Genomic DNA, 27,157 nt, shown 5'->3' with positions numbered 1-27,157 from the left:
TGTCTGACTCCCAGCGACCCCATGGACTGCAGCCCACCAGGCTCCTCCGTCCATGGCATTTTCCAGGCAAGAGTACTGGAGTAGGGTGCCATTGCCTTCTCTGTGAGTTGCTCTAGTTAGATTTCATTATGTTGAATAGACATATGATTCTCTGTTTGATCCTAGTTTCCTTATCTGAAGGAACACAAAATAAGTCAATTCTCTCTCTTCTACAAATCTACCCTTTAAATTTTTTTGCAGTAGCCATTATGTCCCCTAAAACTCTCCAAGTGGGGGAGGTCAAAGAATCCCTTTTCCCTTAGCCCTTCTTTCTGTGACATGATCTTCAGACACCTGTTTGGAGCATGTGCTTCTTTATCAATATCCTTCTTAAAATGGAAATGAGAACAATATCCAGGGAGTGGCTGGACTAGCACAAAAACATCAGGACTCATGATGTTATGTAAATAAAAATTCCACAGTTCAAATTCTGTACATAACCACAGCCTAAGAATTTATTTGCTTTTAAAATAACCTTGCCGCATGCCTGGTTTTCACTTGAATTATGGTTAACAAACATCTTCTGTTTTAAGTGATTTCTCAAGTCCTTTTCAGCGCTGCAACAGTCCTTCTTAGTTTCATCATTCTCTCCTCTTCATTCTTTCTTTAAACTATTGGTGCAACCCTCCTCTGCCCCCAGCATCTTATCCACAGTCAAAGGTTAGTCATCAACGTGGTCCTTGCAAAGACTGGGCTTGAGAAAGAGGTGTGGCCTGAAGTTGAATGGAGAAGAGGCTGTGGAAGAAAAAAGATGAAAGGATCAAGGGGGAGAGGAATATTCCAGAAGGAATAGGAGATCATTCTCTACAATACCCTGGTAAAGGAATGCACTCTTTTTTTGAAACTCTGCCATAAAGTACAAACCAAAATCATTTTCCTAATTTCCTTTACTGTGGCCACAGATGGGATTTCTAAAGACTAGGTGACAACAAAAGGGAAATAAGTACCAAAAATTAAAAGAGCAATAAAAATGATCAGGTTTCCGAAACCACAGAGAGCTGTGAATAGCAGAGGTCTCCTCTTCATTTAAACCCCTCTCCCCTCCTCCTGGCCTTAGGTATGCCTGACCCTGACAGCCAAGCGCATGGCTCGGAAGAACTGCCTGGTGAAGAACCTGGAGGCGGTGGAGACTCTGGGCTCCACCTCCACCATCTGCTCCGACAAGACGGGCACCCTCACCCAGAACCGCATGACCGTCGCCCACCTGTGGTTCGACAAGACCATCTACGAGGCGGACACCACTGAAGAACAGACTGGTGACTGGTGGCATTGGTGGTCAGAGAGTGGAAGGATGTGGGAGATGTGATGGGTAGCTGAGAGGGCGTGCTAAGTCCAGACACTGAGGAGAGAGCTGGAGAGTAAGAGGAGAGCCAGGAGGCCTGGAGAAGAGGCGGCGTCTCTGAGGAGTGTCTGGATGCTGAATGGGAGGCGAATAACCCCCTGCTTCAAACTCTCCTATCTCCCCCCCCCGCCCCCCCACCGCTCACAATTCTGTTCTCTCCTCAGGGAATCCATTTGCCAAGGGCTCTGACACCTGGTTTATCCTGGCCCGAATCGCTGGCCTCTGCAACCGGGCTGATTTTAAGGCGAATGAGGAGAGCCTTCCCATAGCTAAGGTGTCAGGCCCAAGCGGGTAGAGGGGATTTCAGTGCCCAGCATATAAGCCTAAATCTCTCTTTCCTGGCCCCGGGTGATGCCCCCCAGCAGCCCTCCCCATTCTGCCCCTCTCCTTGTTACCGTCGGCAAACCAAGGTGCCATGCCTCCCAGGCTTATTACACCAACCCCATCCTGGCAGCGGGCAACAACAGGAGATGCTTCGGAGTCAGCGCTCCTCAAGTTCATCGAGCAGTCCTACAGCTCTGTGAACGAGATGAGAGAGAAAAGCCCCAAGGTGGCAGAGATTCCCTTTAATTCTACCAACAAGTACCAGGTACAGAACCGACCAAGGTAGGAGATAGCAGTGGGGGACGGGCTCGTCCTCTGGAGGAAGGGGGAGCTTTACCTTTGCCTTTACGTCCGAGCTGCAGAACAAGATACAGCGTGTAACCGGCACCCCAGTTAGGAGGCAGGCTCACCTGAAGGGAAAGTGCGTGCATGTTAGCGTGCAAGTTGCTTCAGTCCTGTCCGACTCTGCGCCCCTGTGGACTGTAGCCTGCCAGGCTCCTCTGTGCATGGGATTCTCCAGGCAAGAATACTGGAGCATGTTGCCAGGCCCTCCTCCAAGAGATCTTCTCAACCCTGGGATTGAACCCGAGTCTCCTGCGGCTCCTGCATTGCAGGCAGATTCTTTACCACTGAGCCACCAGGGAAGCCCAAGGGAAAGTGGTAAACAGAAAAAGGCAGACATAGATGATAAAGGAAGAGGCGTTCAGCCCTAAGCAGTCTTGAGGCTGCATCACTATGCAGAGAGCTAGTCATGAAGTACTCTCTGAAATGTCCACAGGCAGCAAGGGCTGGCTGGGTGTCTCTGTGGCAACTGTGAGACTTGCTGCTGCAGAATATGTTAGATTTGTCAGTCACTTCCTCGAGTACCTTATCTCACAAGTCATCAAATATTTCTTTTCATTCCATGCCTGCAGTTCTAGCAGCTGCCATCAGGTAGGCGATCAGGGCTCTCCTGACTGTTTGTGAAGCTGCTTTTCCAGGGTCATTTTGTGTGTGATCCAGGGAGATGTGACCAGAGAAGGAGAAATGCTGGGGGAGGGACAGTGGTGGCCCTCACAGTAAAATTCATGAGAGGGACAGGAAACCCAGTACTTCCCTCCTATGTGGGAAACACTGGCACACTTTTAGGAGGGGTTCTGGGGAAAGGAGGGAACAGCGGCATCACTGTTGGGGTGGGAGCTCTAGCAGTTAAGGGTTGATTTGCTTAGAATAGTGAAATTCTCTAAATTCATGCAATACCATAAAGGTCATTCAGGTGTGGATAACAGCAAAGAAATGAGACTCCCGAAAGTCAGTTTGGGTTTTGAGTCTTAAAAACACATAACAGGGCTCACTTCGCAACACATGTACTAAAACTAGAATAATACAGAGATTACTATAGCCCCCAGATGACAGGCAAATTCGTGAAGCAGTCCATACTTTTATACTTGAAAGTTGCTTAAAAGAATAGATCTTAAAAGTTTTCATCACAAGAAAAACATTTTTGTAACTAAAAATAACAACAACATAATAAAAGCTGTATAGATCTTTTTAAAACAAATTACGTACACTTTCACATTGAATGTTGAACAAGTGAAAGCTTAAGAAACAGACCTGAAGGTTTTTTGTCTCAACTGGCTTTTCGTCAGTGAAATAAGATAGGTCCCCTAGGCCCAGACTGCAAACCTATTTCCATTTTTTCCTGATGCTTAGTGGCCTCACTAACCAGACAGGAATTTTGTGCTTGGCAAGGCCCAATTAAAGCCTTCAACTGGAAAGAATTAGGTACCTCTCCTTCCACAAGATTCAAAATAAAAGCAAAACATAGTTATGATATTTGTTGGGATGTCCAAAAAAATAGCAATCTTTCCCCTAGATGACTGTTAGACGCCTTTTCTGAGCTATTGAATATCAAGTTCAAACAGCAAAATCCTCCTCTACGCCAAGTGTGCTCGGCCAGTCTGCAAGCCGCCAGCTCTGGTGGGGCTTGCCTGGGGCCCCAAGAAAACCCCTCTGACTCCTTTCTTTCCCTACCCATAAACAAGCTGCTTTATCAGCTTGCTCTCTGCTCTCGGGGCAGTCAGAGGCCCTGATATGCAAGGGACATACATCTTAGCCTGTTGATCGTTCGCAAGGCCTGGTCTCTCTCCCCTCTCTGAGACTGAAATGAAAGGAAGAAGCTTCTCAGTTCTGACATTTCCAGTTTCTCCCATCTTTTTCATCTGTAATTTTCTATCAAGGTGTGATTTGTGTATGTGTGACTAAATTACCAGCTTAAGCAGTTCTTGCTGTCATCTCCAATAATCTCCTATTGGAGATAGTCAGCAAAGGGGGTTTTTTATGCTCAGAAAATTAAGCTTTTAAATTGTTTTTTACAGCTTTCTGCTTACGTGAGTTAAGGTTTTCCCTTTTAACTGCTTAAGCATATTTTGAATAAAATAGTTTTTGGAAAGTCTCCTAAGGAGCTGTTGTAACTACATTTTACACCCAGGTTTCGCATCTGGCTTCTCCCTGGGCCAGTGCGGTCTGGCTCCCTCAGCACCGCAGGCTCAGTTCCTCCCAATGTGCTGATTTTGTTACCCGACAGGTTACGTAGCAGGAATTTCCTGTCGATCATTAGAGGAACATCAGAAATAGCTCCTTTGCTCGGATCAGATCACAGGAAAATGAAAACTGAAACTGATCTTCTCTGTCCTTCAGGCTCCCTTCATGACTATGCCCTCTGCTCCACGACTGAGCCACAGGGACCCCCAGTCCCCTCTCAGGGGACTCGACATGGTTCCAGGAGATTGGCCAGGGGGCTAGAATGGCTAACCATTGTACCTCACAGTTTTCAATATATTCTTTTTTTTGGTTTGGAGATGTGTTCTGTTTATTGGTTAAAAAAAATTCATAAACACAAAATAATAGTACATTCAACATATAAATAAAATTTCCAAAGACGCGATTATAGAAATTTTACCAGCAACACGTGGAAATTAGTTTATTTATCATTCCCCAAAATGAACATAAGAATAGTCGAAGCCACCACCCCTCACGAGATCTGACTCAGATTCATTCCTTCTTATGGCTGAGTAATATGCCATTGTACGTATGTACACAGCTTCTTTATCCATTCATCTGTCGAGGGACATCTAGGTTGCTTCCACGTCCTGACTGTTGTGAATAGTACTGCAGTGAACACTGTGGCACGTGTGCCTTTTAGAATGGTTTTCTCAGGATACATGCCCAGTAGCGGGGTTGGTGGGTCCCATGGTAGGTTTATTCCTAGTTTTTAAAGAAATCTCCATATTGTTTTGGAGAAGGCGATGGCACCCCACTCCAGTACTCTTGCCTGGAAAATCCCATGGACAGAGGAGCCTGGTAGGCTGCAGTCCATGGGGTCGCTGAGGGTCGGACACGACTGAGCGACTTCACTTTCACTTTTCACTTTCATCCACTGGAGAAGGAAATGGCAACCCACTCCAGTGTTCTTGCCTGGAGAATCCCAGGGACGGGGGAGCCTGGTGGGCTGCCGTCTATGGGGTCGCACAGAGTCGGACACGACTGAAGTGACTTAGCAAAAAAAATCAGAATGCTTGAAGAGTTTGGTAACTCAAAGTGAATAGATACCCTTATTCTTTTAGGAAAAAAATATAGTATTAATAAAAATGAAGCCACAATCATAAATATTAAAGACTATCACCAAATATGCGATGACAGAGTTAACAAAGAATTTAGAACATGGACTGGTTAAGAGAGCATGTTCTAAAGTCAGTCTACTTGGATTCTTCCCTTGATTGCTTCTACCTTCTAGCTATGTGAGTCTGGACACAGCTTAAGCTTAGTTTTGTCATCTATAAAACAAAGAACTTTATAGTGCCTACCTCACAGGGAAGTAGCTGGAGGATTAAAATGACGATTCACGTAAAGCACTTGGAACAATGCCTGGCACATAGTAACTGCTCAATAAATGCTACTATTATTACTCACCCTAATCCCATCCTTCAGGCTCAACCAATCGTGGTAAAGAACTGTCAATGCTTTTCAATATATTCTTCATTAATACTCTCTCTCTATAAAAGCCAAATGAAGTGGGCATCGCAGATCTTTGACATTTTCTCAAAGGAGCTAAGGTTTGCCGAGGTTAAATGGACAGACCCGAGGTCATAAAGCTAAGAAAGCCTTCCTGTTGGTCCTGGAACACAGGTGTTCGACTCTAAGCTTTCTTTCCTGTTCACTCTGCTGTCTCTGCTCACTAGCTACTCAGGCAGAGAGGAAGCCAGGGGGACAAAGTGCCTGGGCTGCCCTTAGCTCCAAGTATGGCTAAGAAGATAACAGAGATTCGTGTGCAAAAGGCTGTGGGGTCCTACAAAGGAGGAAGGGGCTCGACCAAAGAGCAGATATGACTGCAGGGAGAAGGGCTGTGTTGGGTCAGGGAACAAAGGAAATGGAGGTAGACACAGCTTAACTTTGCTTCTCTGACCCAACGCTCGTGCTCTCCTCCTTCCATCGAAGCTTCCTCTCCTCTCCCTAGGTGTCCATCCACCTGAGGGAAGACAGCTCCCAGGCCCACGTCCTGATGATGAAGGGGGCGCCCGAGAGGATCTTAGAATTTTGCTCTACTTACCTTCTGAAAGGGCAGGAGTACCCAATAGACGATGAAATGAAGGACGCCTTCCAAAACGCCTACTTGGATCTGGGAGGTCTGGGGGAGCGTGTGCTAGGTGAGGCGGCTGTGGGAGAAGCCTCTGCAGAGTGACGTCAAAACTGTCGTTATTTGTGGGGTGAAGGATCTAGGAGATTGGGGCAAGAGAGACATAGTGGAATGACTACTGGTCCCCTCTTCTGTCCCTCTCCAGGGTTCTGCTTCTTGAATCTGCCTAACACTTACCCCAGGGGATTCAAGTTTAACACTGATGAAATCAACTTTCCCATAAATAACCTCTGTTTCGTGGGGCTCATCTCCATGATTGACCCTCCCCGAGCTGCCGTGCCCGATGCTGTGGGCAAGTGCCGGAGTGCTGGGATTAAGGTAAGTGCCAGAGCAATCCAGACACCCCTCACCTATCCTAACCTGGATCAACCGTAGGAAACCTTGGACAGAGTAGGTTCTTCATTTAATTGAGCTGATTTCTGCTTCCTTGAGTTTATAAGTTTTAGTCTTAAGAGAGAACTTTATACTGTGCCCTCTGTAGTTAGAATCCTGTCTTGAATTAGAATCACCAGGGGATGAACACAACAGTGTAAATCAACTATACTTCAATAAAATTAAAAAATAAAATAAAACGGGATCCCCAGGGGAGCTTTAAAACTCTGATGCCTTGGCCACACTCCAGACCCCTTCAAGTTTCTGATTGGGAGCCAGGTATCTGTATTTTTCAAAAGTCTCCTAGAGATTCCAGTGTGCAAACAGGTTTGAGAACCTAAGCCCTAGGGGAGTGCTTCTCAAACTGATGTGCACTGAATAGCCTGGGGCTTTTATTGGAATGCAAATCCATTTTCAGTAAGTCCAGAAGACTCCAAGATTCTGTATTTCTGACAAGCTCCCAGGTGATGCCATTGCTGCTGGTGGCAGGCCACACTGGAAATAGCGAAGTGCTAGAAGATGTCATAAAAATGTACTGCTGAGTGGGTTGTCAAAAGGGTGAAGCCAAGTGGGCTGGGGTCCTGGGGCAGCACTTGTGAGAATGAGAGACTGAGAGCTGGGGCCCTCGATGGATCTGACTCAGGGTGAGCAGCTGCCATAACAGGTATATGTCCAGGGTAAAAGCTAGAAGCTTAAAATGAAGTGGTCCGAGAGCAAACCCAGAGATGGGAACTTCCCTCCAGTTGGAAGAGGACTTTGGACTTGATGGAATAGCAGCAGTAAAATTCCTCTAATTCTGAGATGTTCTGTATTCCACTTTCCCAGGCCAAATTCTACCACTTGTTGCTGCTTGCTTGTTTGTTTTTGTATTTTGGCTGGCATGCGGGATGGTTCCCCGACCGGGGATCCAACCCAGGGCTCTGCAGTGCAAGTACCAAATGCTAACCACTAGGCCACCAGGGAACTCCCTCCAAGGTCAAATTCTAAGACTCCTACACGTCTTCATAGATTAGGTATTGTCACCTCTCTGCTCACACTTGATATTCTGGAATATTTAGGAGAGCAGGTTGCAGTTGGGGTGGGGCTGGAAGTATTTAAGGAGAACTGGATGCTCTGTGTCAGAGCTGACTTCATCTTGACCTTTAACCATTGGCAGTTTGTCCCTGAGCAGTCTGGGTCATGCTAAGTACAATGATTGGTCACTATAGTGGGAACCGAGGAATGGATAGAGGAAACTATTCTGAGTGAATTCCCTGATTACTACAGGATGTTTTGGGGTGCAACAGTTCATTATAACACATCTGCACAGGGTAACCATACATCTTGATAGTCCTCCACAGATCTACAACATCATGCTATGGTAGCTAAATGGAGAAGAGGTTCATTTGCATTTTCTCAGCTTCCAGGTGGGCTGCTGGGATGAGAAGTATAGATATTATGGAGGTAGTCTAAAGTTTACTTCATCGGGGAGTTTATGGATCTCTTTAGCAAGAAGGAGAGCTATAATTGTGTCCACAGGTGGGGAGGCCCACCCAGGAGACAAAGAAGTGACCTGAGTCAGGGTGCCTGCCGGTGCAGGACACGCTCATGGCCTGAGAGGCAGAGTGAGCTGTGATAAGTAACCGTCCGCAGGGGACTCGGGCGGGTCTGGAGCTGGCACCTGAAGCACAAAGGCTGGTGCTTCCTGGGCCCATTCTTGTTCTGGGCACAGGTTTACACTTTAATTGCTTACCTCTTCTGGACCTGAAGCTGACAGAAACTTGGCTGGCTTGGTGAGGAATTCTGCATCACTCCCTTTTTTCCCTACAGGGGAGTTTAAGATGTACACAGGAGGCCATCCTTCAAGGAGGATGAAGTGTGGTGGCTAAACAGGGGGTTAGGTTTCCCAGGTGACTCAGTGGTAAAGGAACTGCCTGCCAGGGCAGGAGACACAGGAGACTCAGGTTTGACCCCTGGGTCGAGAAGATCCTCTAGAGGAGGAAAGTGCAACCCAATCCAGTATTGTTGCCTGGAAAATCCCATGGACAGAGGAGCCCGACGGGCTACAGTCCATGGGGTTACAGGGGGCAGGACATGACTGAGCAAACACATACAGAGTGTTGTCCCAGCGGTGAGAACCTTCCAAGGTTAACTCCAAAGTGGTGTTGATGCAGAGCTGACGGATGTGATGAAGCTGTTGAAAGAGGCTGGATAACAGCTGCGTGGCAGCAAAATTTTTTTTTACAATTGACGGTGGAACTGGTGTTTCTCAGATAGTCATGTGTCCAGGCCTTAGGAATGAATGATTTTAAAAAACTAAAATAAGAGACTTCCTTGATGGTCCAATAGTTAAGACTCCACACTTCCAATGCACGGGGTGTGGGTTCTATCCCTTGGAGGAATAAGATCCCACATGCTGTGTGTGGCATGGCCAAAAAAAAAGAAAACTGAAATAAGATTATCCCATTATGGAAGGGGAGTCGGCGGGGAATGGATACATGTGTATATATGGCTGAGTCTCTTTGCTGTCCACCTGAAACTGTCACAACATTATTAACTGGCTATGTTGTTATTTAGTCACTCAGTCCTGTCCAACTCTTTTGCAAGCCCATGGCCTGTGGCCTGCCAGGATCCTTTGTCCATGGGATTCTCCAGGCAAGAATACCGGAGTGGGTTACCATGCCCTTCTCCAGGAGATTTTCCTGACACAGGGATCAAACCCACGTCTCTTATGCATTGGCAGGCAGGTTCTTTACCACTGAGCTACCTCGGAAGCCAACTGGCTCTATTCCAATATAAAATGGAAAGTTTTTTTTTTTAAATAAAGAATACCAAATCATTAAAAATAAAATTATCCCATGGTATTTGCCACTACCTGAGGCCCTTAGCAGTATGAGGCTACTTGCCCCTGGCTATGAATCCAGCCTCCTCTAAGAACTGCAGCTGAGCAGCAAGCACCTGAAGTTAAGGTCACCAGCGCTGGAAGCTCTCTCTCAATGGGTCTGATCTGGGGGAAGAGGGCCCAAGGCAACAAGGAAGGCAGCTTGCAAGTGTACGTGGGAACACCAGAGGTACAGTCAGCATCAAGAAGTGAGACATGAAATTCCTTTAGTACTTGGCGAATTCCAGAAACTACCAAATGCCTTTTATTTTGAAGGGAGCCATTCTCTTCTGTTATGTGAATGCATCTCAGTGTTCTGTGAAATTGTGTCCTAGGAACACACTCTTGGGGTGACTGACTTTGTTTTTATTTCTCCCGGCTGGCATGGAGGTGGTACTTCCAGAAACTGCTGTAGAACAGTAGTTCTGGTCAGGCAGGCCTAGGTACGACAACTGTCCTACATGTCATTATTAATGAGCTACTGGGAAATGTGCAGGGCACGGTAAGCCTAAAAAGCATCGCTGAGGGCTCAGTCTGAACCACACCTGGAATCTTTGGTGCAGTTCCCTCCTAGATCCACAGGCCCAGCTTTGTGAGGCCCCAGCGCCCCATAACCGAGCCAGGGCGTTGGAGACCAATGAGGGGGGAACTGCTCATAGCACACCTTGCCTGAGTCCCTGGTAATCCCGGCTCAGTTAGCACTTCATCCAGCAAGCCAGCAGTGCCAGTATGGAATGAGGAGGGCTCATGGGAAAACCCCTTCAAGGCTTATTTCCACGCTCTGGGAGTGAACAGACTGACCTTTCCAGGACCTCTGTTCTTAGTTCAGCCACAGTCAGATAGTTCCCTTCTCCCTCCCACCAAAGCCTGAGATTTATGTGCTTAGAGGGCACTTGGGAACCATGGGCAGCGGTTCCCAGGAAGCGATCCTTCCCTCATTCTGTAATTGCTTGTTGATGATTACTCTGCGCTAGGAATTATGCTAAGCTGGAAACTTAACATGAATCACAGGCATGGCCCCATGCTCTCAGAGTTCTCAGTCCAGCAGAGGAGAGAGACAGACAAGCCATCACACACAGACAACGTGAGGAGGGTTAGGAGAACAGAAGGCTAGAAGACCACACACACGGGCACCTGATCTTTGGGGAGGAAAGGGATAGATCTAGGGCTGGGCCCAGGTGCCCGGAAAAGGGCCAGAACCCAGGGGCACAAGGAGGCGGTGGGAAGAAGAGGGGTAGAGTGAGGATCAGAATGCACTTGGATCTGGATGAAATTTTGCTAGGCAGATGGATTCATCCAGACGTTCCTTTACTGCCGTTGTTCTAATGGTAGGTGCTTCTGTCTTTGAGCTTAAAAAGGCAGTATAGCATTATGCAGAATAGTACGAAGATTCCTTTAAAAACTAGGAGTAAAACCACCATATGACCCAGCAATCCTACTACTGGGCATATACCCTGAGAAAGCCATAATTCAAAAAGACACAGGTACGCCAATGTTCGTGGCGGCACCATTTACAACAGGCAGGGCATAGAAGCAACCGAGATGTCCATCAGCAAATGAATGGATAAAGAAGTTGTGGTCCATACATACAATGGAATATTACTCAGTTATTAAAAGGAGCAAATTTAAGTCAGTGCTAGTGAGGTGGATGAATCTAGAGCCTGTGATACCGAGTGAAGCAGGTCAGAAAGATAAAAACAAATATTGCATATTAACACATACATTTGGAACCTAGAAACATGATACTGAGGAACCTGTTTGCAGAACAAGAATAGAGATGCAGACACAGAGAACAGACTTAGAGACACAACAGGGGAAGGGAAGGGTGGGACGAATTGAGAGAGTAGCTTTGAAGCAGCTACATCACCATACATAAGACTAGTGGGCAGCTGCTGTATAACACAGAAAGCTCAACCTGGCGCTCGGTGACAACCCAGAGGAGGGGGATGGGGTGGGAGGTGGGATGGAGATTCAAGAGGGAGGGAGTATACGTACACTTATGGCTGATTTGGGTTGTTGTAAGGCAAAAACCAACACAACATTGTAAAGCAATTATCCTCCAATTAAAAAGATTAAATACTTTAAAAAAAAAAAGAGGCAGAATAGCTTCTGGAGCGATACATGAAATTCTGAATATACTGTGCTTGTTCGTGCTGAGTCACATCAGACTCTCTGCAACCCCGTGGACTGTAGCCTGCCAGGCTCCTCTGTCCATTGGCTTTTTCAGGCAGGAATACAAGAGTGGGTTGCCATTTCCTTCTCCATCTGAATATAGTAAATACACTCAAATCCCTGATTTATTCATGGGTAACCAGAGTCCAATTTGTCTTATGTTTTATGGTCTGATGGCCTTGACCCCCTCCCAAGGGTTGAAGCTAGCATAGCAAGATTTTTGACTGACAGCCCAAGTTCTTGGAAATGAGCTACTTAAACCCCTGTGGAATGACAGCAGTGATCTCTTAGCTCTTGGAGAGAGAGGTGAAGGACTGGGGACCTCTCTGAAGATGACTCTGCTCTCTTTCCCTCCCCTCCCAACTCAGGTGATTATGGTAACAGGGGATCATCCCATCACAGCCAAGGCCATTGCCAAGGGTGTGGGCATCATCTCAGAGGGCTCTGAGACAGCAGAGGACATTGCTGCCCGGCTCAAGATCCCTGTCAGCAAGGTCAATCCTAGGTGAGACCCCCTAAAGAATTCAGATATACCATTTTTTCCCCTCCATCCTTAGCTTGCTCCACCAACTAAAGTTTTCGGAGGTTCTTTCTGTAGGTAGGACACGCATGGTTTACTTACTGAAAAGTAAAACATAATAGGAAAATGACCAAGCGACTATGTCAGTAGAAGGTGGGCAGAAGAAGAAGGCAGAGAAGAGGGAGGAAGAGGTGGGGGGTGGGGATACAGTGTGCCAATCTGGGGAGAGTGCATGGCTGGGGACAAGTTGAGGAGATGGGGTGAAAGGAGAGACAAGCAGGTTGTAGCAAAGATGAGTTTGAGGGTACCAGGATGCCTGGTGAATTCTCAATACCTGGAACTAACCTTTAGAAATTCCTCTTCCTCAGGGACGCCCAAGCCATTGTGGTGCATGGCTCAGAACTAAAGAATATGAACTCTGAGCAGCTTGATGAGATCCTCCAAAACCACACTGAGATTGTGTTCGCTCGGACCTCGCCCCAGCAGAAGCTCATCATTGTAGAGGGATGTCAGAGGCTGGTAAGGGAGACCAAGGAGGCTTGGGAAGTCACCCAGCCCCAAACCAAGCAGAGGAACATGTGGGCTGGGCTTGAGGAGGAGCCAGAGAGCATCCGATTGTGAACCCCTGAGACAGGCATCTGTTTGGGGGCTCCCTGATAGTTTTGCTATCTCAGAAGGTGCAGGAGAAGGAAGGGCCAAGAAGCTATATCAAGAAACAAGGGATGATGAAATCAAGCTGACCTTTGGGACGGGTCCTGAACCTGACACAGTAATTATTTCACTCCCTCTGTGTTTCCTCCAGGGAGCCATTGTGGCAGTGACAGGGGATGGGGTGAACGACTCCCCGGCACTGAAGAAGGCGGACATCGGCATCGCCATGGGCATCGCCGGCTCCGATGTGTCTAAGCAGGCCGCTGACATGATCCTACTGGATGACAACTTTGCTTCCATTGTCACGGGTGTGGAGGAGGGTAAGGAAGCTGGGTGCCCAGGGCAGGGACTTACTTGGCCCTCAGACTCAGGTGAGAGTTGATGCACATTATTCTCACTTCCTTTGCCCATCTTCCAACCTCCTGTACACACTGGGAAAAATCAGCGTAAGTCACAATTTTGCAAATTGGATTCAGCTGGTCCTTAGACCATCACTACGTGGAACCCTTATGTGATTGGAGGAAAGTCCAGATTGTCTAGGCAGCTCTAGTGCAGCATAGTTTGTTTGCTTCTCTCATGGAGATTCAGGAGATCCTACTTGAATCTGCTATAGGTTTCTACTGTAGGATTCTACTGTAGGTTTAAGGGTGTAGCCATACTCATAAGACTACTCTGTACTTCACAATCTCAGGAGGACTTTCAGGCAACCTGTTGTCTGAATGATGTTGACATATCAAGGTCATTTGGAGCCTGACTGAATGAACCAAATCAGGTCCCCTCTTTCACGGAGACAATTCCCATTGGTGAAGCCCAGATTTCTGCTTCCTGGGCTCCCTGATTTCTGTCTGGAGCTATGAATTAAAACCTATTACAATCCACGTAATAATAATGGTTAACATTATACTGAAACCATGAATGATCCTCAGTATTGAGACCTTGTATAATCCTCAGTATTGTATGTCCACTCAATTCAATAAACTTTTGAGCATCAACTGTGTATCAGACACCATTCTAGATGCTGGGGATTCAACAACAGGGAGTAAAAAGACACCTCCTTGCTCTCAGGTAACTTAATTTCTAGTGAATTAAGATAGACAGAAAATCAACTGAACAGTGTAATAAAAGAAGACAAGTGCAATGGAAAAAAATAAGTAAAGCAGGGAGTGGAAGGAGGGGTGACATGTTTTTAAAAGGTTGTCAGGGAAGGATTCAAGCCATCTTGCAAGGCAGGAGGAATGAAGGTCAGAGAGGTGAGGGGTGCCCAAGATGACAAGTTAGTTATGGCAGAAAATGCAACTGGAACCCACGCCCAGGCTCTTTCCATTTCAGCCTTAATTTTTTTTTAATTGAAGTATAATTGATTTACCACATTGTGTTAGTCTCTGGTGTATAGTGAAGTGATTCATTTTTATATATAAGTAATTTTCCCCTTTGATAATCATTAGTTTTCCATGTCTGTGAGTCTGTCTGTTCTGTAAATAAGTTCATTTGTTCATATTTTAGATTTTACATATAGGTGATGTCATATGATATTTGTCTTTGTCTGACTTACTTCACTTAGTATGATAATCTCTAGTTCCATCCATGTTGCTGCAAATCCAGCCTTAATCTTCTTAGGGCTTTTATACCGGCATTCTCAGACATCTCAAAGTATTAACCAGGCCCCAGCCTGCTTAATTTTCAGACATCAGATGATAGTAGCCATGTTGAATCCAAGAACACAGAGTATACAAATTTGACATGCTTAAATCATGGCTTTAACTAACAGTCACACAATTTAGAAACAAAACTGGGGCTGCCACGGCCCAAGACCCTTTCACGGACTGTGTGACAGTGCTTTGTAGCGGCCTCTCTGCCCAGGAGCTGGTTTGTGGGAGGTGTGACGTCTCTGTGCTGCTCACAGAAGGTTGACCATCCTTCCCAGGCCGCCTGATCTTTGACAACCTGAAGAAATCCATCGCCTACACCCTGACCAGCAACATCCCCGAGATCACCCCCTTCCTGATGTTCATCATCCTTGGCATCCCCCTGCCTCTGGGCACCATAACCATCCTCTGCATTGACCTGGGCACTGACATGGTGAGGACCCAGATGGGACCCGGCTCGTGGAACTCCTGTGAAATGGACTGAGTTGGGACGATCTAGGTCAGGCAGAGGGGCAGAGCTTGAGGGACTTCTCTGAGTCTCCTTCTGAGCTGTGTGTCCCCTGTTGCTTCCACCCTCCATCCTCCAGGTCCCTGCTATCTCCCTGGCTTATGAGTCAGCTGAGAGTGACATCATGAAGAGGGCTCCACGGAAGTCAAAGACTGATAAGCTAGTGAATCACCGTCTCATTGGCATGGCCTACGGACAGATAGGTGCGGCTGCAGGAATGATGGGTGGAAGGGAGTGGGGAGAGGCTGCCCCAGAAGGGTCATGAGGCCAGTCCTGGTTTGGAAGTTCAGGGAGCTATCTTAATTATGAACTGTGCTAGGCTCTAGCACAAAAAAAACCACTGATCTCTGATCTGCTCTTAAGGATCCAGTCGGAAAGGCGCAAACACGCATGAAAGGATGGCAGGCTGTTTTCCAAGTGCCACGTATTGAGGACAGATAGGACACACTACAGGAGTACAAGGCAGGACTCGCCAGTCTTGCGGACAGAGAGGCCTTGGGGAGGAAACATGGCTTAGACTTGGGGCTGGAAGATAGGGCTCAGCTAATGAATGGATGGTCAGACGGGGACCAGACGATACCTGGCTGTTGAAGAGTGAATACATCAAGTTGGTGGAGTGCTTATTCCTGATAAAGAAGTAGTGGGGAATGAGGCTGTGGACACAGGTAGTATTTATAGTGGGTCCAAGTCTTGAAAGACACTTCTTTGTTCTTGAGTAGCCAGGTACAACGGGTACAGGCAAGAGATATGGACAGAGGAGACAATATCAGTATTTAGAGATGGAAACACATAGAAAAGGCACAGATTTAGGAGCCATATCTATGTTTGAATCTCAGTATCACAACTGACTGCCTGTACAACCCTGGATAATGACTGAATATTTTTCGTGCTTCAGTTTTCCCACTTCTGAAACGTAAATGACAATTCAGAATTGCTGTGAGAATCACTGTGTGCAGGTACCAACAAACGGTGCCAGCTCTGTGGTCAGTAGGCACACATTAGCATCAGCCACGCTATGGTTCCCAGGCATGGGGGATGGAGGTTTTGACCAAGGGAGAGGCATGGAGCAGATGGGAGAAATGTGAGGGTAAGAGAGGACTTGATGAGTGTCCTGGTGTCAGAGGAAATGGAGAGGAGGAGTCCAGCATTCACTTGGTGGAGAGAGAGAGAATAAACCCCTTCTCAGATCCTTTCCAGTTTTATGGTTATATGACCCTGGGTTACAGCTTAGAAACCAGTGTCAGACTTTTGAGGCAAGTCCAACAGAGATGGCAGGGTCAGATCACTGATGGCATGAATCTTCAACATTACAGCTCAGACATACATCAACCCTGCTAGAAGCAAGTCCCAGGCGCCACCTCTTCCGTGGTCTGCCTTTTGAGATCCTCCTCTGAGTGAGGTTCCCCTGACCTCTAACTATCACTGACAGGGATGATCCAGGCTCTGGCAGGATTCTTCACCTACTTTGTGATCTTGGCTGAGAATGGTTTTAAGCCTCCTGATCTGCTGGGCATCCGCGTCAACTGGGAAAATCGATACATCAATGACCTGGAGGACAGCTATGGACAGCAGTGGGTGAGTGAAAGGCAAGATAGTAAATGGTGGCCATACAAGAGTGAAGAAGTAACCAGGAGAAATGGGTTTAGCAAGTTTTTGAAGACACTAGGCAGACAGAGACGATCCTCATCTCCAGTCCTACAGGAGCCGTCTAACACTTGACCTCAACCTCTGATCACATCAGCAAACATTCTTCTCTTTGTTTACAAAGACTTCATTTCTGTTAATTACTACTGACTGTTGCCTGTTCATATCTTTCTGGGTCTTTCTGGCTTCCTTGGACCTGGAAATCTTCTCTGTCTGTTAACTTTTGGGAGGCTGATTTCCAGGTTCTATTCATCATTGCCCCAGAAATGAGTGCTGGATCCTCTTTCTCCTGTTATTCTCCTTTTCCGTGGGAGTTCAAAGAATAGGATTTTAAATCTGAAAACTTATTTTCTTTGTATATTTTCTTCCTTGTCATTCTAAACTGTTTAAACTTAGAGGATGCCTCTCTGTATTAGTCATTCCTAACACCCAAGATAAATGAGGTCTAAACTGAAGCCCTCTATCCAAAAATATGTATTTAAGAATTTTAGTAAGTATGTATTTGTGAACACTTTCATCCCAATTTCTGAGACAGTGGGAGATGTGACACCAATTTTTGCTAGAATCATAGGACCAGAGACTTCACATACAGTCTGTGGAGGACAAGATGGCCTATTCTTTAGCCTACAAATGAGGAATCTGAATCTGGCTGGAAAGGTTTAGTGACTTGTTCAAAGCCCCACAGTGAACCCGTACAAGAGCTGGACTAGAATTCTGGATTGATTCCCGCCCAGCACTTTGCCATGTCACCATGATGCCTCCAAACCAAGCTAACTGCAGGGTTCTCAAAAGTATGTTAAAATCAAGATCATTGTTGGAACGCTGGCCCGCAAACACAGTTCAGTTCAGTTTAGTCACTCAGTCATGTCCGACTCTTTGCGACCCCATGGACTGCAGCATGCCAGGCCTCCCTGTCCATCACCAACTCCGGGAGTTGCTCAAATTCATGTCTATAGAGTTGGTGATGCCATCCAACCATCTCATCCTCTGTCGTCCCCTTCTCCTCCTGCCTTCAATCTTTCCCAGCACCAATGAATCAGTTCTTCGCATCAGGTGGCCAAAGTACAGGAGTTTCAGCTTCAGCATCAGTCCTTCCAATGAATATTCAGGCCTGATCTCCTTTAGGATGGACTGGTTTGATCTCCTTACAGTCCAAGGGACTCTCAAGAGTCTTCTCCAACAGATTTCCACTATCTGAGCCTCTCGAGGCCGACAGATGTCAATGTTCCCAGCTAGCAAAGTCCAAAGATCCCAGAGTCCTCACTGCTGTGTACCTTGTCAACACCCCAATCCTCGGATCAAGCCTTGTTTGTTTTATATCTTGAAACCATCTCCCTGCTACCAAGATTAAGCTTGTCATATGTTTATTTACAATCAACTAATGATAGTTAAAATTAATTTGAATTAACATCGAATTATATCAGCAACATCTTAAGATATTGCAAAACAGATTGAGAACAACTGCCCTGCCAAATAAATGCCATAAAGGCAAGGTCTATGCCTCTTCCACTGCTGTAATCTTCAGATTATCAAGTATAGAGCTTCTTCCCTAGGAGGTACCCTACATACTGCTAATACCACTGGCAGTAATTCAATTGGTCACCGTTCATTCATTTAGTGAATACTTGTTGAGCATCTTCTATGCACTGGAGACTGTTTTGTCCCTGGGATATGGTAGTGAACAAAAATAGCCAAGAGACTGCCCTTGTGGAGGTTATATTCTAGTTAGGGGCACAGGGTGGGAAGGGAGAAAGATAATAGCTGAATAGATAACATACTGGGTCCATAGATTGTAAGCCCAAGAGGAGTTCAAAGAAGTGTTGGAATTGGGATACTAAAGTAGGGGATATTGAAAGATGAAGATGGTGAACAGAGAGAAAAGAGGTGCTTGAAAACTGAAATGACAGAAAAAATGTGGCTATTGAAAAAGACATCTGGAGTTTAATCATGGGAGCAAGCAATCAGGTGGGGAAGGGAGTATACCACTGGAGTAGATGAAGATACTGTGAGACCACGGTATGGGAAGGATCATCAACATGGATATTTAAATCTCCAAAAATGAGGACAGGCGCCGTTAGAATGACAGTGAGTCAGAAACTAAAATTTTCAAGGGATGATGGGAGTGGTTTGGTTTCGGTAGCTGGCTGCAGAGGACAGGGGTGGCATGATCTGACGCACAGAAATGTGCTGACTGGTCTCATTCTAAGTTCAGTGCTTGGCTCATCAATTTCTAGCTTTTGTTTTCTATTGTTTTGGGCTCTATGGTGGTGGTGGTAGTTTAGTTTCTAAGTCGAGTCCAACATTTGCAACCCCATGCACTATAGCCCTCTAGGTTCCTCTGTCCATAGGATTTCCAGGCAAGAATATTGGAGCAGGGTGCCATTTCCTTCTCCAGGGTATCTTCCCAACCCAGGGATTGACCCTGCATCTCTTGCACTGTAGGCAGATTCTTTATCACTGGACCACCAGGGAAGCCCTTAGGGTTCTATATTTCCCTCCAAGTACAACTTTGACCACATCCCATGAGGTTCTATCTGTAGTATCTCATTATTGTTTGGTCCTATACATTTTCAAATTTTTTATTCGAGCTACAAGTTATTTATAAGCATGCTTTTTTTAAAAAAGATTTTGTTTGATGTTGACCACTTTTTAAAGTCTTTATTGAGTTTGTTACAATATTGCTTCCCTTGTTTTTTGTTTTGGTTTTTTGGCTGTGAGGCACGTGGAATCTTAGCTCCCCAACCAGAAATTGAACCCATACCCCCATGCATTTGAAGGTGAAGTCTTAACCACTGGATAGTCAAGGAAGTCCCCCAAACATGCTGTTGTTTTTTAATGGGCTTTTTCTCCAATCTAATTTAAATGCACCTCTCCTGTGCTTGCACAGCCCTCTGTGATGTCCCTCTTATAACCAACCTACAGTGCCAACATCGCGTATTTATCTTCCCCACTGGACTCTAACTTCCTTCTGTGCAAAATGTGAATGAAAGAATGAATGAACGGATGATTGAATGCCTCCCATCTGGGACCACTCTTCGGGTATCGCTTCCCCTCTGCATGCAGATTCCCTACAGTCCCGTCTTCCTTACCTGCTTCCTTAGACCCTGCTTTCCTCTTGAGTCCACCTTCTTTTACACCACTCTTCTTATTAACTTAGTAAATATTTATGAGCCATCCTCCCTGCCACTCACTGAACAAAGCATGGGGAGGGAGGACACAGATAAATACGACGAGGTGCTTGCCCTTGAGGGGCTCTCAGTCCGATAAGGAAAACATAAACGCAAAACACAAAGTGAAAAGCGCTATGACAGAGATATGTGAGAAGGGCTGTGGCAATCTAAAGAGGTCCCCTAATTCAGCCTTGGGGTCTGGGAAGGCAGGAGAAAGCAGCAGCCTTTGAGGCATAGCTGAATCCCTCCTGACGCTGATGGCTCCCCTCTGCCTGTCCTTCCCTAGACCTATGAGCAGCGGAAGGTGCTGGAGTTCACGTGCCAAACGGCCTTCTTCGTCAGCATCGTGATCGTGCAGTGGGCTGACCTCATCATCTGTAAGACCCGTCGCAACTCAATCTTCCAGCAGGGCATGAAGTGAGCGCTGCCCCCCAAACCCAGCCCCGCCCCAAACTGCACCCCCTGCCTCTCCCTGATCACCTCCTTCACCCCATAAATATCTCCTCTCAGAAACAAGATCCTCATATTTGGGATCCTGGAGGAGACAATCCTGGCCGCTTTTCTGTCCTACACGCCAGGCATGGATGTAGCTCTGCGAATGTACCCACTCAAGTGAGTAAGGGGAGGTGGGGGCAAGGCAAGGCTTCTCTGGGCACAGGGGAAGCATATGGGAGGAAGTGCGGTTGCGTGGGAAGTCGAGCGAGCAGGGCGGCACTCAGTGATGTAGAGAGGACCGCCTGTGCTCCCATAAACACATCTTATTTGAGGAGGGATTAGGGATGAGTGATTGCACTCACCAGACATGCAAATTTTGTGGATTCACCAGTGCTTAACAGAGTGGTTTCTTTTCTATAATAACGCATGGTATAGCTGTCCCAGGCTACATATTGCTCGGAACTGATGCAATCATAAAATAGCCTACTCTATGCAAGGCTAATTTTGCTGTACTTCTGCAAATATGTTTTCATATGTATGTATGTGAGTGGGCACACTGAAATTCTTACTATCTGGTACCTTGTTTGGTTCAAGTCCTATGTTTTCATTTTTTATATTAGTATATGCTTATGAAATTTTTTCATTTAACAGTTTTATAGAGAAAAAACCAAAACTCCCATTTCACTCCCCCTTCTCCCAACTCTGTATTGGTAGCCTCTATTAATGATTTAGTGTGTATCCTCCCAGCTGATTTTCTACGTGTTTATACATTTTGCTCACCTTTCTGTCCCTTGCAGTGTTTTACACAATGTTTTACATTCTGTAGCTGCTAAATTAATGTTTACTAAGACATTGGCACTGCCCTTAGATGCTGGCAATTCCAGATTTGAATTTCAATGGTACTATATATTATTCTATGATCTTGGACAAGTTGGTAACCTCTCTGAGCCTCAGTTTCATGGCAAAGTCTCGATAACACACATCTGGCAGACTGAGAATTACATGTAGAGATGTATATAACACATAGAGCATGGCACTTGGGCCCTGGGGGGCACTTTGCTAATAGTAGCTCAGCTGATGTTGCTATTAATGTCAACATACAAATGCTAGTGTGGTTGGGCATTAACCATGCTCCCAAACACTGTGTATAAACCTTGACCATAAAACTCATCACCTAATACTGTGATTATTTTGTGTGTTTCTCTGTTTTCTCCAATCACTTGAGCTTCTTGAGATCAAAGACCATCATGTCTTCAGTTTTATTTCCCCAGGACCTAGTACACAGAGTAGACATATGATAACCGTTGTTGAATGGCTGCATGACTGTGTGTATGTAACTGTTCATATTGGTTGAAGGGTATGTGTGTGCACACATATTGAACCATGGCCTAGGCCTGCTCTGTCCAACATGGTAGCCACCATCCTTATGCAACCATTGAACTCTTGAAACATGGCTAGTGAGATTGAGAAACTGAATTTATAATTTTAGTTTACTGAAAATTAAAAACTAAAGCACTGTCAAATATTTTTCTATTAAATACTACTTTATTGTTTTGGTTGGACTACACTTTCCACCAAATATTTAGTGTCTTACTTGAGACACACTGTCAATGTAAAATACTCACTGGATTTCAAGGACTGGGGATAAAAAAAGGAGGTAAAGTAACTAATTATGTTTATATTGATTATGTGTTGAAACAATAATCTTTTGGCTATTTGGGACTAAGTAAAATATTAAAATAACTTCACTTGTTTCTTTTTCATGTGGCTACTAGAAAATATAAATTTCACATGTGGCTTACAGTGTATTTCTATCAGACGGTGCTGGTCTAGGCCATCTCTCTATCATCCAAGGGACAAATGTGGTCCTGACCCAACCCCTCTCCGGAGTCAGCTCCTTGGTCTATTGAAGAGGTTCAGGAAGAAAAAGATTTCCCCACCTGTGCAATATGGAGGAGTATTTATATTCCCTGGCAAGATATCCCCTACATCTAGTCTCAGACGGACCACCCTGCTTTTGGTTGCAAGAGCTAGAGGACCCGGAAAGCAAAGGGGGGTTCTCCAGCAGTGACTCCATGACAGCCAGTATATAATCTCCATGAACAATATATGTATCTCTTACATGGCATTTATCCCACTCTGTCCTCATTGGCTTTTTAATGTTCCTGTCCTGGGCCCTCCACCCTCACTCTCCAGGCTCTGGCTTCCTCAAAAGGTAGGAATCAACCTTCCACACTGAAGCAAAGTTACACCACTCAAAATAGCCTGGAGTTAAAACTCCCCTCGGGTCCTCCCCACCATTCTATGCAAAACAAAGAACTCTCTCACCCGAAGAAAAAAATGGACATTAAGGTTGATTACCCCAGCTCCCAGCCGGTCCAGCCTCTGGCCGATCTCCAGAATTCCTTGCCCCAGCCATTTAAGAGATAACTACTCCAAACAACCTTGGAGAAGAACAGGCCCCCTTAAGACAGTAGATTTCCACATATATGCCTATATATACTTACTCTTCTCTTGGGTTAGTGCAGTAGCTCACTAATCTGACTGCTGCCCCTTCTCGCCTCATTAAAGGTGATCTGTTCCTGTAAAGTGCCGGTCTCATTCTTTTTCCAAACCTTGCCTTCTCTAACTCCCTTACCCTACACACACAATAAACAAAACAATTCCCAGCCATGCTCTCTGCGCCTGCCTCTCTCAGGCGCCTCTATCTCCTCCTCTGCTGACCAGCTTTTGCTCTCTTCAGGATAACCTGGTGGTTCTGTGCCACCCCCTACAGCCTCCTCATCTTTGTGTATGATGAAATAAGAAGACTCATCATTCGTCGTTATCCCGGCGGTGAGGCTCCCCCACACCTTGGCCTGAGAGGTCGCTAGGCTCCTGACTGGCTGTCCCATTGCAGATGGTTCCTGCAGCCCCATGGCCCCTCTCCCCAGGTCACTGCCTGGCCTGTGCAGTGCCTGGACCCTGCCCTCTAGTCCTTGACCCCACCACGCTGCTCCTTCCAATCCTTGGGGCCCTGCCTTCCCTGCTCAGGCCTCCCACCCTGTCCTGGCTCATCTTTCTGTTTTTCTCCCCTTGATGCCTTCCCCGGTTCACTCTGGTCTCTTCTCTTCCACAGGCTGGGTGGAGAAGGAGACCTACTACTAACCTCAAGAGAGGAGGAGCTCACATGACATCGGGCTGTTCTGAGGGCCAGGTGGGGGAGGTTTAGAGGCAATGAGCTTGGGAAAACATCTGAGAGAGCGTATTAGTTGGGGCAGAGAGGTGCCAAGAGGAAGAACCTTGGATAAGAGAGACAGGCAATCCTAGGGCTGGGTTGATGGCACCATGGGTAGGAGATGAGGTGGGGGTGAGGGGAAGTCCAGCCTGTGTCTTCCTGGAGCCCAGCGAGGGGCTCAGTAACCAGTCAAGAGAGTAAACATTTGCAACAGCCCTCAGCTCCTGGATGTGTCGCATCTGGTTTTCAGAGATCTCTCTCCCTAGATCTTCATTCATGGTAGCCGGGCAGAGGGCATCTTTCAGGGGCCCGGCTGGGAAGAGATCAGAATCAAGCATCCTTGCCTGCTGAGGGTATCCCCTCAAAGTTACTCTCCAACTCAACTGATAGCAAGGACAGGACAAGTCAAGCTGGGATCAGAGAAATGGAGGGGATGAGAGAGGAGCAGGAAGCCACACCTTACAGCGGGGCCACAGCGCCCACTCAGGTCCTCAGATGACATACAGACTCGTAGAATCTTCATGCTAGAAGACACCTCATTTCATCATGAAGGACAGGAGGTCCAGAGAGGTTAAAAGATTTGGAAGGGGCCACGTGGTGAGAGGTGGAGGCTGCCACCCCACCTCCGAGGATGATCTGGTGTCCCTGACCTCAGCCCTAGTCATCAGGGCATCTCGACCCCATCCCATCCCTTGGCCGTTTTCCCTGGCCGTAGCCTTGCAGCAGAGACTGAAACAATGCTGTCTGGATGCCTGTAGCCTTTGCTTCAGGCATAGCACCCGCCCCCTCATGCTCCAGCTCAACACAGGTGATGGCCGTTCCCCAAAGCCTGGCCTCTGAGCCTGGCACTTGCTGCATCTCAGGTCACTGTGGAGTCCCCAGGAGCTTTCTCTCCTGCCCACCCTCGGCGGCAGCTCTTCCTTCCTCTTCACCCACTAGCTGGCTTTTGCTTTGTGAGCTGGTCTACTCTGCCCTGTGGATCAGTTCACTCTCAGGCTTTTTTTAGAGGAGAGTTGGCTATGCCAAAAAGCATAGAAAGAGAGAGAGAGAAATGCTGAGAAAAGCTGGGGGAAATCGTAGACTGTCACCAAAAACAAAGCACATGTGTTAAGTGACTGCACATTATGTCTGGCAGTGGACAAAGGCCTTAGTCACATCATCCATTAATCCGTACAACAAACACATTCTTACCACCCGACCGGGTTTTTTAGATGATTCTGATTCCAGAACTTGTGCCCTTAACCACGTTTCAGGCTAGTCTTACAATGAAGGCTGGGCCAAAAATCTACAAATGCGTAATGAAAAAGGAGTCTGGCGGATAAGAGGCTGTGGGCTAGCAAAGAGAAGGCCCGTCTGTAAGGGACACCAGCCGCTTTCCCCCTACACCGGGCACACCCTCCTCGGAGGTCTCTCTCCCACCTGCTCCCCTCCTCCTCCAACACAAGGTCTCCTGGGGACAGGGTTGTACCAGTCTGGGGTCCTTCCCCGCTGCTGACAGGGCTGAACCAGACCCTGGGAGACAGAGGGGCCAGGTTGTGTGCGTGTGCGTGTGCGTGTGCGTGTGTGTGTGTGTGTGTGAGCTAGGGAGAGGGGAGTGTGAAACCAGCTACTCAGGTTTCAGCAGCAGGAGCTTTGGGTGTCTGGTGGGTTAAAAATACAGAGGCCCCAACTTAGGGTCATTTGATACCAGTGGCTGAGCCTGAAGGCAGGGGCCTAGAGGGAAAGGACCGAGTAGAAAGTAGAGAGGAAAGCATCAGAAAGGAGGACAGGGAGGACAGGAGGGCTGCAGCTGCTGGAAAGGCTCTGGTGTCTCTGGAGAGCCAGGGGCGAGGAGAGGGAGCAGGACAGGATGAAGCAGCCTGGTAACTGCAGGAGAGGAGGGGAGAATGGAGCGGGCCTGGGGCACCTTTTCCTCCCATCTCACACCCGGGGGTACGAAAGGTCAGATTCAGGATGAACTGAGTCTAATGTCCCAGTGTCTCTGTCTCGATGTCCCCCACCCCCCACCCCCAGAGTGCGCACGGCAGGAGGAGTCCGGGCTGGACATCATCTGGTCGTGGACGTCTGGGTGGGTCTGCCCTTCTCTCCCGCAGTCTTTGTGCCGATGATAGAGCACATCGTTTGGCCTCTCTGACTCCAAGAGATGGGTTCTGGGGTGTCTCCAGCTCCAACATGCCCTGCTTAGCTACATCTGGCCTCTCCTGCTCCGACAGCTGCCTCTCTTGGACGCACTCCTGCCACGTTCCTGAGATATTTTCCTGGCCTTCCTTGCTTAGCTGTGTAAGGTCTGCCCCACGGGAGAGGGGAAAAATTCCTCCTCTAACATAATTTCATGGTGCAAAACACATGCTTGCTCGCCAACATCAGAGATACCTCGGGGCAGGGATGGGGGCTTCTGACTTCCATCTGGCTAGCCTCTCTTTCGCCTCCCTTGTGCCTCAGCTTAGCTGTGCATGAGTCCTGGGTGGTGGTGGGGCCATGAAAAGGGTCCCTCCTTCAAGGTACCCAGAGTTGAACTCATCCACTCTGCCCTCACCCCCAAGCTGGGATCCAGGAAGCGAGAGGCCCATCCTCCCAGCTCTGCTTTGACGCTTAGTGCACAGGATTAATCAACATCCTTGGTTCAGGGCCCCACCTCCTCATGTTTCCCCAGTGTTAATTTTTTCCCCTTATTCTTTATACCTGGTCCTTTTTGTCTTGTCAAAGATGTAGGAATGAGTAGTCGCAACTTGCTTTCCTCGGAATCATTCATCCTGGGGAAGCCTCCTTTCCACCGTGCCCTAGAAAACTAGTCCCATAGGATCAGAGTAGAGAGTACCAGCAGGAGGCCGCAGCCGAATGACTCTCTCCTTCTCATCTCAGGGCTGTGGGCAGAGAAGCCCCAGATCCGCATCTCCCAGGGTGGCTGTGGGCCAGCACTTCACGCCGCACGCCCCGTCCTTCCCCTGCATTCTCCAGTTAGGAGTGTTGAGTGAAGCAAAGGAAACTGGCTGGAGCTGAGCCAGGGCGCCGGTCCTGGACATGGCTCCATCTTTTATTAGGGGAATGATCTCATCCTTGGTCTTGGTTCTTTAAAGGGAAGTGCAGGGGGTCTCTTTCCTGCAGCCTGGATTGCATTTGTACTCCCCGCCTTCCTCCACAGGATCAAACAAACAGGCTTGACCCAGAGGAGAGCCCCAGGTTTTAGGACTTAGAGGCAATACCGCACTTGTCCCTCCTCTACGAATGTATCACCAGTCCAACCTCTGACCCGGAATACAGCCCAGTTTCCCTCTCTGAGTACCCTCGCCCTCCCTCAACTCTCCCTAATTACCCCAAGCCTTCCCTCCCCCAGCCCCAGCTTCATTTACCTCCGACTCATCTCATCTTATTTTTAGCTCCAGCTTTTTCCTTTCTTAATATGGTGATGAGCTCTTAGGCCAGTGTGGGGACAGGGGCTGAGGAGCCCTGGACATGGGGTGCGGGGGAGGGGAAGGAGGCTCTGGGAGCCTGGGTGAGAGGTGGTGGAGGTAGGAGGATCCCGGCCCTTGTGGAGTGCCCTGGCCTCAGAAGGTTATCCGTCTCCCCTGCCAATCCTGGAGA

At 47.4% G+C, this 27,157-nt stretch overlaps 1 protein-coding gene and 1 long non-coding RNA gene across 8 annotated transcripts in view; one reads left to right on the top strand and one right to left on the bottom strand.

Moving 5' to 3' along the window:
• Positions 1-23,795, top strand: part of ATP1A4 (ATPase Na+/K+ transporting subunit alpha 4) — a 32,868-nt gene extending 9,073 nt beyond the window's left edge. For 2 of the 5 annotated variants that reach the window (XM_061401534.1, XM_061401563.1), the window contains 15 exons: positions 1,097-1,295; positions 1,546-1,655; positions 1,836-1,970; positions 6,201-6,390; positions 6,526-6,698; positions 12,153-12,289; positions 12,673-12,823; positions 13,107-13,275; positions 14,880-15,034; positions 15,189-15,312; positions 16,539-16,684; positions 20,210-20,340; positions 20,434-20,535; positions 23,102-23,193; positions 23,477-23,795. In XM_061401534.1, coding sequence (XP_061257518.1) covers positions 1,097-1,295; positions 1,546-1,655; positions 1,836-1,970; positions 6,201-6,390; positions 6,526-6,698; positions 12,153-12,289; positions 12,673-12,823; positions 13,107-13,275; positions 14,880-15,034; positions 15,189-15,312; positions 16,539-16,684; positions 20,210-20,340; positions 20,434-20,535; positions 23,102-23,193; positions 23,477-23,505 — 2,043 coding nt within the window. In that variant the 3' untranslated portion in view covers positions 23,506-23,795. Of the gene's footprint in view, positions 1-1,096; positions 1,296-1,545; positions 1,656-1,835; positions 1,971-6,200; positions 6,391-6,525; positions 6,699-12,152; positions 12,290-12,672; positions 12,824-13,106; positions 13,276-14,879; positions 15,035-15,188; positions 15,313-16,538; positions 16,685-20,209; positions 20,341-20,433; positions 20,536-23,101; positions 23,194-23,476 lie in introns of those variants that run through there. The other 3 variants (XM_061401542.1, XM_061401571.1, XM_061401552.1) reach the window with 3 other exon arrangements.
• Positions 634-27,108, bottom strand: LOC133238565 (uncharacterized). 3 transcript variants are annotated; one of them, XR_009733563.1, is made up of 5 exons: positions 26,258-27,108; positions 6,294-6,459; positions 2,043-2,115; positions 1,777-1,899; positions 634-774 (listed from the first exon to the last, which is right to left on the bottom strand). It is a non-coding gene; the product is annotated as an uncharacterized LOC133238565 (long non-coding RNA). The 3 variants fall into 3 exon arrangements; XR_009733566.1 differs by having other exon boundaries at positions 6,294-6,414; XR_009733567.1 differs by lacking the exon at positions 6,294-6,459.
• Between the last annotated feature and the right edge of the window lie 49 nt (positions 27,109-27,157).

Source organism: Bos javanicus, chromosome 3 (assembly GCF_032452875.1).
Source record: "Bos javanicus breed banteng chromosome 3, ARS-OSU_banteng_1.0, whole genome shotgun sequence".
Lineage (NCBI taxonomy): Eukaryota > Metazoa > Chordata > Mammalia > Artiodactyla > Bovidae > Bos > Bos javanicus.
The sequence above is the reverse complement of the archived record's forward strand: the minus strand, read 5'-3'. Positions and strand labels throughout refer to the sequence as shown.